This window comes from Tubulanus polymorphus, chromosome 9, assembly GCF_964204645.1.
Source record: "Tubulanus polymorphus chromosome 9, tnTubPoly1.2, whole genome shotgun sequence".
Lineage (NCBI taxonomy): Eukaryota > Metazoa > Nemertea > Palaeonemertea > Tubulaniformes > Tubulanidae > Tubulanus > Tubulanus polymorphus.
The window spans coordinates 15,559,617-15,573,302 of NC_134033.1; the positions used below are offsets into that span (position 1 = coordinate 15,559,617).

The 13,686-nt window shown below is 39.2% G+C and overlaps 3 protein-coding genes across 3 annotated transcripts in view; 2 read left to right on the forward strand and 1 right to left on the reverse strand.

Annotated features, from left to right (window-relative positions):
* Positions 1 to 2,625, forward strand: part of LOC141910651 (dedicator of cytokinesis protein 9-like) — a 43,135-nt gene extending 40,510 nt beyond the window's left edge. Inside the window, exon 49 of the mRNA XM_074801364.1 lies at positions 611 to 2,625. Within this exon, the coding sequence (XP_074657465.1) occupies positions 611 to 715 (105 nt within the window). The 3' untranslated portion in view covers positions 716 to 2,625. The remainder of the gene's footprint in view (positions 1 to 610) is intronic.
* A 1,681-nt stretch (positions 2,626 to 4,306) lies between these two features.
* Positions 4,307 to 10,048, forward strand: LOC141910665 (COP9 signalosome complex subunit 6-like). Its single transcript, XM_074801380.1, has 9 exons — positions 4,307 to 4,528; positions 5,236 to 5,367; positions 7,126 to 7,214; positions 7,293 to 7,355; positions 7,634 to 7,796; positions 7,991 to 8,083; positions 8,352 to 8,452; positions 8,849 to 8,917; positions 9,445 to 10,048. The coding sequence occupies exons 1-9, from the start codon at positions 4,354 to 4,356 to the stop codon at positions 9,514 to 9,516; spliced, it is 957 nt and encodes a 318-aa protein (XP_074657481.1). The 5' UTR covers positions 4,307 to 4,353; the 3' UTR covers positions 9,517 to 10,048.
* Positions 10,049 to 10,271: 223 nt separating this feature from the next.
* On the reverse strand, positions 10,272 to 13,473 carry LOC141910664 (uncharacterized). Its single transcript, XM_074801379.1, has 7 exons — positions 13,337 to 13,473; positions 12,650 to 12,831; positions 12,196 to 12,329; positions 11,793 to 11,904; positions 11,163 to 11,290; positions 10,981 to 11,050; positions 10,272 to 10,544 (listed from the first exon to the last, which is right to left on the reverse strand). Exons 1-7 carry the CDS (start codon positions 13,443 to 13,445, stop codon positions 10,272 to 10,274), a joined length of 1,008 nt encoding a protein of 335 aa, XP_074657480.1. The 5' UTR covers positions 13,446 to 13,473.
* Positions 13,474 to 13,686: the final 213 nt, after the last annotated feature.

Sequence of the window (13,686 nt, forward strand, 5' to 3'; positions counted from 1 at the left end):
TCAGTACATCGGTTCAGATGACACTGCTGGTGAGCTCAAACTGCGCTATCATCATCTGCTTCAGATCATCCTGACATAATATACAACAACATGTCTATCGCCTGTCACATGCGCATGTGCAGTACATGTCAAGCATGTGATAAATACATGAGCATGTGTACTTCTTCTATGAACTGTTAATTAGAAAGGCATGGAACATGTAATAACTTCAATATACAGGAATCGTACACATGTCATAATACCATATATATAGGTCAAAATATAGTAAGATATTTAGGTCAAACATGTAAATGTAATTGTATGATATGTAGGTCAAATATGTACATGTTTCTGTATGATATGTAGGTCAATTATGTACATGTCACTATATGATATGTAGGTCAAACATACGTTCTATCACCAATACATATCCTTACCTTCCTTTCACCTTTGAATTAATTACTGTTGCTGATTATTCAGGCTGAGATAAACCTGAGTTAATTTTCAGAATTAACAAAACGCACACAACACAGGGAAACAACAGAAACATGTTTCCGTCTCATGTTTCTCATTTTCCTGTGCATCGGGTTTAGAGGGTCATTGAAATAAAACAAACTGATTTATTTTGCAGCTCGTCCCTGAAGACGACGAACCCCCGGCGCGTATTAAAGAACATCGATCCTCACTCACTGTCTTCAACGTCATCAGTGCTACAACAGGTGGCAGCGCTGTATAGCTTCAGTCAGGTCGACCTAGCAGCCGATGTCATCGATGACGATGAAGACCACCAGGGGGCGCCGCGTCCGGCGTCGCGCGCTAACAGCGAACTCAATCTGTACCGTCGCCACAGTAACGTTTCCGCTCCGCGAGCGCGCGCAGTCAACGGTAACTCGAACGACCACCAGGATGCGTCGAAACCGACGCACGCGAATAGCGAACTGAATTTGTGTTGTCGTAGTCATAGCAACACGTCGTCGTCGCCGTCGTCGAGGTTACGGATGCCGGTGCGTCGTAGTTTCGCGTCGGAACGCGGCTCGGACCGCGACTTGGACCGCGACCCAGAAGAACCGATCTGGATTTAGAGTTGTATCGGCGATGATTTATACGACTGCTTCGACTTAAAGTCCGTTCGAAAAACTAATTTTGTCTCATGAAAATGACGAATGCTACCAATGTGTCGCTGACAGATGATGTTTTGCTCACAGTTTGTAGCTGAAATGAAAATCCTGTTCATCGTTTATTTTCTAACCGCAGTTTCGGGATTTTTTGTTTGTGATTTAAGGCAGAATCCCGAAACCGTTAGAAAATAAACAAGCTATTTCAACTGCGGCAAGTGAATATCCACCTGGTGTCGCTAGTGTGAATTAGGACGACGATGCACCAGACTCTTCCCGGATTCAATTAAAATCTGTCCATAATTCGTCAAATACCAAGAATTTTGAATAGTAGGAATTATGCTTAATATGTGAACCTTAAAGCATCAATCTGAGTTCATGAAAAAATGTGATTCGCCTCTCATTTCTGATGTGGGAGGCTGTGATAAATACGGATGAAAATTAATCGAAAATGAACTCAATTTTAATATCTGGCGGGATATCCGCTGAACACGTACGCCATCTAGTGGGATATCTGGTGGCGTGGGGTCATCCCCTGCAGCGCTGAGCACGTACGCCATCTAGTGGGATATCTGGTGGCGTGGGGTCATCCCCTGCAGCGCTGAGCACGTACGCCATCTAGTGGGATATCTGGTGGCGTGGGGTCATCCGCTGCAGCGCTGAGCACTTACGCCATCTAGTGGGATATCTGGTGGCGTGGAGTCATCAGCTGCAGCACTGAGCACGTACGCCATCTAGTGAGATATCTGGTGGCGTGGGGTCATCAGCTGCAGCACTGAGCACGTACGCCATCTAGTGGGATATCTGGTGGCGTGGGGTCATCCGGTGCAGCACTGAGCACGTACGCCATCTAGTGGGATATCTGGTGGCGTGGGGTCCTCATCGCGCATCCTCATTATTTTCTTACAACTGATGGATGTGTATTTTCTAGTGTAAAAATTTCTTGTTGAAATCGTCGCTTTTTTATCAATGTCCACTCGGCGTAACGACGTCGGGATTTCGCGTATATACATCGTTCTCGCTCTTTTTTCAATCGTTGCCATTGACGACCATCCATATACGCTGCTATTGTTGTCAGCTTTTCTACGCAATCATATTTCAAATAGATTTTCTCTATATGATTATATCGTCATTTTCATGCCGCCATTTTTACAAAATTGAACACGAATAGCAGACATTTTTCTCCGGGTGCTATCTCTGACCCAGATTTTTTCTCTTGACAATTTAGCGATGTCATTGAAGGTAGCCATTTTCTCGGAATATTAGAGTGCTTGTTCATCTATTCATTATTTACGTGATAAGATTTCGAAATAATCTTGGATTACTTGGACTAGATTAATGATAAATGATATGTAGCAAAAGGGAATGAAAAAATTTCCCAAAATTATGTAATAAATGGATGACTTGCACGAGTTGTATTTAGTCAGTTTTTAGCTTTCAAACATGATTTGTAAAATATTCTTTGATGTTGAAAACGAATTTTTTAAATGTAAATTATTTACGAATTTAGATATTATTACTATTAATAGATATTAACTATTATTATTATTATTATTATTATTATTTTTATTATTATTATTATTATTATTAGTATTAGTATTATAAATTAACGCTTCTACGATAAAATCTGTTAATTCTTGAAATATTCTATTTTTATCAATGCTTTGTATAAAAATGGAAATGCATATGGATTTTGTTCTATAGTTGTTGGGTTAACGGTTCAGTTTTATGAAAATCTTTGACGACTTTTAGACGCTTACGACCAGATGAGCTTTGCTTAGTCTTATCTTAAGTCTCCGCAGTCGAACTGGATCCAGGGGCGGTTCCAAGGGGCGTAAGCGTCCTGGGGCCCATTTTTTTCTGTGGTAACATTTTCACAACATTTCATTCTCTTCTAGAATCACTCCAGATGCTTATAAAAGATCTATTTCTTTCAGAATTTGCTTGGAGTAGGGCCTCAAACCGTCCAAAGAGGCTTCCCACCAAGTGTGTGTATACAATAGGTTGTTTTGATTTAAAATGTTTGGATCCACCCCTGGGATCCAGAAAGTACCCAAAAGTGTGGAACCAACTCCAGGGATATCCACCACATGTGGAGCTTACCCACAACTGTGGAACTAATACAATTTTTCCAATTTATTCTATGGAGTTATTAGAAAATACTTGAGCTGTTATTGTGAAATTTTACTCATGTACCGTGTTAAACGTTAAGGCGCAAGAAAGAGAAACTTTTTTGATGAATCGTAAAAAATTGTGCCATATTTATGTGAATAGCTAAATATATCTAACAAGCAAGGTCTGGTTGAGTTGCTCATTCATGCATTGAATTAAAATCGGTTATAGCACTGATCTAACAACTTAAGACCAGTCTTAAGATTCAAGATTACTTTTGAACTGGGACCGGTTCCATAATCAAGATTTAAGACCAAAAGTGGTCTTAAATCTTGAGACTGGTCATAAGTGGTTAGATTGGCTAGAACTAAGTTGGTCTTAGAACGGTCTTAAGTCTAAGTCCGGACTATGCAACTGGCCCCTGTAATTCAACACTGCTATTAAAGTCAATATCGGTACTTTAAAGTGAGTTAGAACTTTATAACTGTCCTGGTTTCTGGCATTGATCAGTTAAGTAGTTGAACTAGAATTTTCTGTATAACGAAAACTCATTTGTATGTATGTATTTCATTGTTAAATGATGCCAGATTTTATACTATGCAATATTATTATTATCATTATACATAATAAATTCAATTTGTTCAATTATAAATACTTCTGAAAGTTTATTATCTTACATTTTTGACTGGATTGGGAATTTAAGATATATTTCACCTTTTTTTTCAAGCACCAATCCATCGAGGAATTAACCACCCAAGATTCTGATAAAAAGACCATCACACAATACAATGTCATGCAGGTTTCCATATTTAAAAAAAATGCTTTAGAATACATTTGTTCTCTTTAGACCACAATTTTCTCAAGGCATTCAAAACAACATCCTGATATTTCATCATGATTTGCCTCTCGATGTGAGCTTTCGGGTATAACATCTTAATTTTGATTTATTTTGTTCATGTTTGTTCTTAAAGTAATATATGAACTAATATGTTCCTAGAAATTGCAGAATAAAGTTATAATATTTGAATTTACATTGATCAGATCCTGCCTCTGCCGTACGCAAACGAGTACGTGCCCCCGATTTTACTTCCGGGTTTCGAAAATTTTCATTTTTTTCTCTTTTCTCGGTCGGATCTTTCGTAAAAAAATGGCTACGAATATGGAAGTAGACGCCGCGGCGGCCGTGAGCGGCGAACAGGCGAACATACTGATGTCTGCGGGTACAGGACTCAGCGTTACCGTATCGCTGCATCCGTTAGTAATCATGAACGTGTCGGAACATTGGACGCGAGTTCGAGCTCAAGAAGGCAAACCTACACAGGGTAAGTGTAAAAATAGACTAAAAATCAAGGAAGTGGATATTCTTTTAAAAACGCTATTTTGGTAAAAGTGCAGATCCGCACCTCTCCGCGTAAACGGTTCAATCAATTAGGCCTACACTACATTAAATATCATTGTTTCTGATTCAAAATGTCATCAGCAATTCAGTACATTTCCATTGGTTAATTTTAATATATCTTCAGTAGAAAGATTTTAGCCTGGATTTTGTCATTCTGCAGATTGTGTCAATCACGAGAGATGCGGATCTGCACTTTTACCTGCTATTTTGCCTATTATAGCTCAATCAGATTGGTTACTGACACTGATTGCGCAAACCACGTAAACTCGCTCAGATTTTCTGTATCTCTGTTTTACGTTGCTACATCCAGATTTCGCCTATGCAACTGGAGAGATAAATCAATGTTAGGCGCTGGTCTGGGTAACGCAGAGGGCTGCTAGGAATCCCTCTGGAGCCTGTTTTATCTCTGGGTTGGTGATAACCTTGCGAGACTGGCGCAGAATTTGAACCGCGAATGCTATAACGGAAATACCCTCTTGTGTTGATATTGTGTATTCATCCGTTATAAAGTTCCGATAAATAATTGGCTAGATCCGCACCTATAGTAGAATGCTTGTGTGCAAGCGTTCAATATTCGCGTTCATTCTGAAATGTTCCCGAATTTTGGAAATTGTTATTTTTTTGTTTCAGTAATCGGCGCTTTGATCGGCAAACAGAAAGGTCGAAATATAGAAATCATGAATTCGTTTGAATTGCTGTTCGATCGCATCGAGTCTGATATCGTAATAGATCGCGAATATTACAACACCAAAGAGGAACAGTGTAAGTAAATCGGAAACTAATGATCTTCAATGAGTTTACGGTTTTTTTCGTCGTGGAGCTTTGATCAGAAATCAAGGTTCTTACAGATCATCAGGAAATCATAGATTTTCAGAGCTGCCAACTGTTCCTGTTTTCAGTGTCTGTTACTATTTTATAACGAGAAATACTGATTTGATGTACAGAAATATGAAAGATGTTACTGAGGGTCTTACTGTTGATTACTGATTAATTTGAACAGAAATATGAAAGATGTTACTGAGGGTCTTACTGTTGATTACTGATTAATTTGAACAGAAATATGAAAGATGTTACTGAGGGTCTTACTGTTGATTACTGATTGATTTGAACAGAAATATGAAACATGTTACTGAGGGTCTTACTGTTGATTACTGATTAATTTGTACAGAAATATGAAACATGTTACTGAGGGTCTTACTGTTGATTACTGATTAATTTGTACAGAAATATGAAAGATGTTACTGAGGGTCTTACTGTTGATTACTGATTAATTTGAACAGAAATATGAAAGATGTTATTGAGGGTCTTACTGTTGATTACTGATTGATTTGAACAGAAATATGAAACATATTACTGAGGGTCTTACTGTTGATTACTGATTAATTTGTACAGAAATTTGAAACATGTTACTGAGGGTCTTACTGTTGATTACTGATTAATTTGAACAGAAATATGAAAGATGTTACTGAGGGTCTTACTGTTGATTACTGATTGATTTGAACAGAAATATGAAACATGTTACTGAGGGTCTTACTGTTGATTACTGATTAATTTGTACAGAAATATGAAACATGTTACTGAGGGTCTTACTGTTGATTACTGATTAATTTGTACAGAAATATGAAAGATGTTACTGAGGGTCTTACTGTTGATTACTGATTAATTTGAACAGAAATATGAAACATGTTACTGAGGGTCTTACTGTTGATTACTGATTAATTTGTACAGAAATATGAAAGATGTTACTGAGGGTCTTACTGTTGATTACTGATTAATTTGAACAGAAATATGAAACATGTTACTGAGGGTCTTACTGTTGATTACTGATTAATTTGTACAGAAATATGAAAGATGTTACTGAGGGTCTTACTGTTGATTACTGATTAATTTGAACAGAAATATGAAAGATGTTACTGAGGGTCTTACTGTTGATTACTGATTAATTTGAACAGAAATATGAAAGATGTTACTGAAGGTCTTACTGTTGATTACTGATTAATTTGAACATTTTCTTTCATATTTCGATGAAATGATACTGAAAAAAGCATGTATTAAATTTCTTACTGATAGCACTTTTCAGAGGTTTGCAGCCCTGGATTTATTTCGGTTTCCTCTTGAGAATTTTGGAAAAGTCTGGATATTTGTATTTTTGGTGCTGACGCCAAGGAACCAGCCCCCACTGAGGATATCTTAAAATCTAATCATGGAATTTGAATTTATAGTGCCTTGTTGTTCCTGTCGGTGACAAGTGGCACAAGGAGCCTCTTGATATGAAACAGCCCCCAATGAGAATATCTTATTATCTAATCAGGGAGTTTGAATTTTTAGTGTCTTATCGTTCTTGAGTAGGCCTATCTTGTAATTCTATCGGGGAATTTTGGATTTGCTGATCTGTAAGATTCCCCTAAAAAGGTCATCTTCCTAGAAAGAAACTTATTTCACTCATTTTAAACGCAACGTTTCAATTCAGACTCCTTTAAAGTTTTAACTGATATTGTATTTTTGTTTTTTTTTTCGCAGTTAAGCAGGTTTTCGCTGATTTAGATTTTCTTGGTTGGTACACGACCGGTGACAGCCCGAACGAATCGGATATTAAAATACACAAACAGGTAACATCGAAACGCGGTCACCGGACCCGAGATCTCGGAGGTATAACTTATAAAGTTGTTCTCGTCTGATTTTTGTAGATTTGTCAAATCAACGAAAGTCCGATTTTGCTGAAGTTGTGCCCTCATTCGAAGCAAGCCGATGTAAGTTTTGAATGAAACCCCTTGAAGGTTTTTTTATTCACTTCTTTGTACGGCCATTCACGTATGGTTTTGGACAGACAGTCATCCTCTCTCCGGACCGTGGATATGGCTATGATTTAAGAATTACGAATCATCGGATGGAAATTAAAGGGAATAACGAAGGAATAAATCGGGACCTTTCATTCCTATACGAATTAACCGGCGAGGAATTAAGTCCAAAACCCTAAATATTGAAATCTGAGTGAACCATGTATGTATTTCCGTCGCGTTGATTTCAGCTGCCGATTACGATCTACGACTCGGTGATCGATCTCGTGAACGGAGAGGCAACAATGCTGTTCGTTGAACTGACGTACACCCTAGCGACGGAGGAGGCCGAACGCATCGGAGTGGATCATGTAGCCAGGGTTTCTAATACCGACTCCGTAGAATGCTCTTCGGGTAAAGACAAAAACAAAACATTTCATTCTAGTCCGCAACCCAGTTCCACAGTCGTGACTTAGAGTTAACTCTAAGTTAAAATTAGTTCATTTTCGATGAGTTAACTGAGATTAATACCAGTCTCTACCAGTCACCACCAGTAGTAGCCTAGTTGCTATCATTCGTATTGTCTAATTCCATCCATTTTCTGCTAGTTGTAGATCATTTGACCGCTCAACACAACGCTATCAAAATGTTACACAACCGAGTGAAACTGATTCTAGAATATATCAAAGCCGCACAAGCAGGTAATTAATACAAATAACTCAGGATGGCATCTGACTTATAGATGGGCGGAAAGTGGCTACCCTGTACTGTAAACAGGTCATGGGGATAAGTAAGCTTGAGGTGGGGAATGTTAACAGGTCATTGGAGGAAACATGTCATAGAATGGGGAACTAAAATGAATAATTTTTAATTTCAATTTATCGAACTTACACGTGGGAAAATCTATTCAGTGAACAATTCCAAGGTTATTTTAGTTGTTACGGATCGCTGATTAATTTTTGTTGACAGGACAAGTGGCTAAGAATCACGAGATACTACGAGAGGCTTACAGTTTGTGTCATCGGTTACCGGTCCTCAGTACAGATAAATTCAGTCAGGATTTCTACACGGTACGAAACGCTTATCGCATTTTATCAATGCATAAGACGTTCTACTTAAGATACATTCCACTTAACCCTTTCAGTGCTGACAAATTAATACCCTATAGTGCTGGAGATAATTTGAAAATTTTGAAAAATTCCACCCTAGTGTGTTGAATAAAGGGAATACCACTATAATGCGTCTACACCGCAGTGCGGTGTGTCATTAGTTACTAGTATTTCACTATGTTTGACAGGTGCTGCCATTTTTCAAGAGAGATATTTACTAATTACATCAATACACCGCAGCGTGGTGTACTAGCAAAATCTATTACTGATTTATACACCGGACTGCGGTGTAGACACACTGAAAGGGTTAAATCATCTAAAATATTGATGTTTGATTGATTGTATTGTATGTTTCAGCAATGTAATGATGTCAGTTTGATGACGTATTTGGGCACGCTTACTAAAGGCAGTAATACTGTCAACCAGGTGAGAATTAGAACGAGCTGGTTCGCGAGTCATGCCTAGCTCATGATTAGTCTAGCTCAAGAGACCGATCCAGGATTTTCATAGGGGTGGTGCTCTGCTGGGGTACCCCAGAAAACTGAGAAAAAATAGTCTCATTTTATACCTTTTGAGCATTTTTAGGCAGTGCTTGCTCATCAAATATATTCACAATTTACATTGTACTTTGAAATGTAGCGTTGAAGAACACGCAAAGCCACTCCCCTGGATCCATGGTTGAGTTTAGTGACTTTAGAATTGGAGTGAGAGTCAACCCCCGATAAACCGCCCTCCCATACACCCGTACCCCCGCCTACCGCCAGGTTTTCTCAATGTACATCTCAATACAAATACATAGTAAAACACCCCCGATATATATACAGCCGCACTCTCTATACCGCCAAAATCATTCTGCACCGATGTGGGCGCAGTATATCGGGGCTTGACTGTACTGGCATAGCTGTAGCTGAAAGTGATTTTGATCACAAACATTTTCTTTTTCATATTTTCAGTTCGTGAATAAATTCAATGTTTTGTACGATCGGCAAGGAATGGGGCGCAGAGTACGCGGTTTATTCTTCTAGACGGCGGAAAACACCTAGCACCCCCGTGACTCTGTATAATAAACTGTGCCGTAACCCCCGCGCGGTAGAAGAATGGATCATTCTCTTGGTAATGCTAATGGATATTTCGCAATGCGCGTGTGACATTCTCGTGTATGTCAACAAACACTAGGACGATCGATTGCTCAGGTTATGGATTATCTATTGCCACGCACATGACATGTCATGTGAGTCTTTGAAGTGGATTGTGTATTGCGCAGTTTTGCGATGCGTACATGTGATGATTCTCCACAGTGGATAGACATTGAGTGGATTTATCTGACGATTTGGTTTAAAACTGAATTCACGTGACGACAGCAAACATCATATTGTTTATATACGATAGGTACTATAAGCGTAAACTGTTCGGATCAGTTGTTTGTCGTTAAGATGTGCTCGTTGCTACTGGTGGATGAACCGCCATCACTAGACTAGAAAAACAAACAACCTTTCAACGATTCTATAAGATTGAAACCGTATTTATTTAACCTCAATCATTCACAGAATGTTGAATTAGACGCGTTAGTTTCAGTAAACCGTGTCTTGTGTTTGGTAGCGTTGAAGCTGTAAATATTAAAATTCACCTGGATCCAGTTCCACAGTTGTGAGTTAGAGTGAACTCAAGTTAAAATTAGTTCATTTTCAATCAGTTAACTCAGAGTTGACTCACAACTATGGAACTGGGTCCTAGCGTCCCCGAGTAAGGTGGAGTCTACTATAGTTCGTTTCGAAATAAATTAAGTTCCGCGATTATCGATAATTAAAAGTTTATCTATTTCTTCATCTTCTGCGGAAATATCTTTAAACGCGTTAGCGCCACCTAGTTTATCATCGAATCTTGAATCCGATTGGTCGGTTTTGTCGGTCCTCGATTCCAATTGGTGGTCGACGACGCTGAGACGTTTATTGGCTAGTTCGATTCCGTGATGTCGTAGTTTCATCATGAAATCTGAGTGGTACAAACCGTTGTCGGAGTAATCCAGGAATCTTTTATAATCCGTTTGTAAAGCCTGAATTAGAAAAGTAGATTATCGGTCAAAAACAGTGCAGCAGGGATTCTGATGGCATCGAGACTTGCCACGGTACAAAGCCCTGCCGCACTAGACCGAGTGCGCAGATACTCGCGCAGCATAGATGATGTCACTATCAGTCAATCAGATATCCCTTTTATCTAAGCCCAGTTTAACCATTTATAGATCTTATGTGAAATTTGCCTCAGTGTTTATACAACGAGCAATCTGATTTGTGCCGCAAGTCTTCGTACGGTAAACCTGCGCACTCGGTCTAGTGTGGCAGGGGTTCGTGCCGTGGCTGAGTCTAGCGATGCCATCAGGTTCAAATCCCTCCAAAGGGAGGATGCTTACAATTATTGTAAATTTAGTTCGAAATATAAATTGAGACTCAAAAATTGAGAAGACTTAATTGAATTTGGCAGAGGATACAAACCAGAAAATCATTTTCCACACGTATTTTATGGTCCAATTCTTTCTTGTATTTGTGAGCCAATTTCGAATAACTGCAAGCAATATAGAAAAGAAGCATATATTTCAACACAGTTGCGATACTTGAAAATTAAGAATTCTAAAAATTTCGCTCGAAATCTTTTTGGTTTAAAGATATCCGTTCACCTTTTCTTCATCTGATTGATCTCTTCGCGATGTTGCTCGGCAACTCGAGCCGCCATTTCAGCGGCGAGTTTCGCGCATTCCAGTTTCGTACGTTCGACGGCTTGTTGTTCCTCGCGTTTCAACTGAGCCTCGAAAATAAAAATACGTCGAATATAAGTAACATTTTCCGCTATGTATCAGGTTTAACCGAGATTATGTCGGGGGATCGACGTTGGTCTTTACGAAGCATCCGCAAGACCTTTGAACTTTTGAGCGTCCCTTTCATTTAAAGGCACTTGATGCCCAAAAGGGCACAATGTTGTTCGTTAAAATCTAAATGGGGCAATTCATAAAGTATGATATAACTTAGGAAAAAATTTGAATGGTACCACTCCCAGAATAATAAGGAGCCAGGGATTTGTTTGTTTTTGCTTTACGTCGTTTGGATCTTGGTTTACCAAGACCTATTGGATTCTTGATTTAACGTCACAACAGCCTTTGAATCTTTGGCCGCACACTGTCAGCAGGAGCCATCGGGACTGGAACCCGCTTGTCACTTGGCACTAATAGTGAATGCTTATCCCACTGAGCTACAGGAGGGTGTTGATATTGCCCTTATAGTGGCCCCTGGTCCGTACGAGAGATACTAACTGCTTGTTGTCTGAGAGCGTCTGTTAAAGCTTTCTGTTGTTCGGCCGATAGTTCCTCGTATAGTCTTTGTTTCGCGGCTGCTACTGCTGCTTTCACTGCCTCATCTCGTTCCCTACAAATTGAATAGGACACTCACATCATACAGTCGTGTGTCATCAAATGATTTGAATTCAGACTCAAAAATACCAGAGACCAGGGGCTGAAGTTGCTCAAATGTTGGTAAAAGATAACTGGACCCAGTTCCACAGTTGTGAATTAAATCTTGGTTCAAATCCTTAAACCCAGTCAAAAATTTTGGAACTATGGAACCGGGTCCTGGATTTTCAGTTAAGTTTGTGAAAGACTCAAATTCTAACAGACAGCAGTTGAAGAGAGGAGATATTGATATATTTTTCTCAATTACCGAAGCATTTGTTGTTTCTGTAATTCTAAAGCTTCGTCGGTGTTCTTTTCGTGTTTGCGTTCAAATTCTCGTAGACGTTCTTTCTCCAGACGGTCTCGTTGTTCTTGAACTTTTTCGGCGAGTTTCTTATAGAACTGTAACGAGTAGAGTCAGTGAGTAAGCGTCCGGGATGTATCCACTGTGGAACTAACTGTGGAATGTATCCACTTCGTAACCAGGTCTGGGATCTGTATCCACAGTGGAACAGGATCCAGTTCCACATCTGTCTTAAGAGTTAACTCTTGAGTTAAAAATGAACTCACAACTGTGGAACTGGGTCCTGGAGCGTAGATCTTTCCAGGCCTGGGATGTATCCGCTGTGGAACTAGGTGTGTATCCCCAATAGAACTCGGTTAGGATGTATCCACTAAGTAACGTGGGATCTGTATCCACAGTGGAACTGGAGCGTACTTACATCTTTCTGTACATCGACAGCGCGACGTCTGGCGTCTTCTAATTCGATACGTTGTCGTTTTAAAGCGGCCCTCAATTCCCGCGTGGCTCTCTCCTCGGCCGCCTGTACCGCCTCCGATATCACTTTATCTTTAGAATCCTGTTTAACGTTTTGTATCTGTGCCAACAAACCGGAACCGACATCTTGAATTCAAAAAATATGATTCAAGATGTAGAACATGAGAATCTTGTATTTTAAGTCAGATATAGATGTCAGTCTGTAATAAACCTCAAAATCTTGAAATAACTTATATATGATAAGGGTTTGTCTCGAGAGTTGAGAGTAAATATTGTAAAACCTGCGGCCATTTGCAAAACTTAAGATACAGATGTTGCTATGTCAGTTTCAACTTGCTAACTTTATCCATCTTTTGAGCAACTTGGTTCTGATTTTTCAGAGTCAGAGAGGCTCTACGTAATGCTAAGCGTTAATGTTACAGGCAGCGGCAGATCCAGGGGACTTTTGAGACTTGCGCAAGTGTCCATCAAATCTTTTTTTTAGAGTCCTTTTTCAATAAAGATATCTGGTGTACAGTGCAGGTGTACCTAAAAATGCACTTTTGGGGTGTGATAAGTCTTGCAAAATTGACCCCTGTACTGCTAGCCCACTACTGCTGCTAGATATTATTCTGGCATATTTGCTGCTTACCGATGATTTTATCATGGCAAACTCTCTGAGTTGTTAATGTAGTTTTATTCACCATTCGTTCGATGTAATCTAACGAACTTTGACTTCGCCTTAGAACTCTTCGTGACATTGCGCAATCGCGCACCAGTGATCTTCTTGTATCTCCGTAACAAACTTGTATCTGTGGATGCTGTTATTCTTTATGTTTCTATTGTATTGTAAATCAACTGATTTGTATTGTTAAATGTTGTTTCAGGCCGAAATAAAATCAATAAATCTTCTGCTAAACTCTATCTTTCTTATGGAGCATCAACTCTTTCACTTTCATTTCAGTTTCACTTGACTTTTTGCCGAAAAAAATGATTCATTTG

What these genes read in the sequence shown, in the direction of transcription:
- LOC141910664 (XM_074801379.1), bottom strand. Translation starts at nt 13,445, where the DNA reads ATGTCACGAAGAGTTCTAAGGCGAAGTCAAAGTTCGTTAGATTACATC. An exon ending in CTGTCGATGTACAGAAAGAT is followed by an intron (nt 12,330 to 12,649) that starts GTAAGTACGCTC and finishes TACTCGTTACAG; the next exon opens with TTCTATAAGAAACTCGCCGA. An exon ending in GTGTGGAAAATGATTTTCTG is followed by an intron (nt 10,545 to 10,980) that starts GTTTGTATCCTC and finishes TTTCTAATTCAG; the next exon opens with GCTTTACAAACGGATTATAA.
- LOC141910665 (XM_074801380.1), top strand. Translation starts at nt 4,354, where the DNA reads ATGGCTACGAATATGGAAGTAGACGCCGCGGCGGCCGTGAGCGGCGAA. An exon ending in AGAAGGCAAACCTACACAGG is followed by an intron (nt 4,529 to 5,235) that starts GTAAGTGTAAAA and finishes TTTTTGTTTCAG; the next exon opens with TAATCGGCGCTTTGATCGGC. An exon ending in TCAGTCAGGATTTCTACACG is followed by an intron (nt 8,453 to 8,848) that starts GTACGAAACGCT and finishes TGTATGTTTCAG; the next exon opens with CAATGTAATGATGTCAGTTT.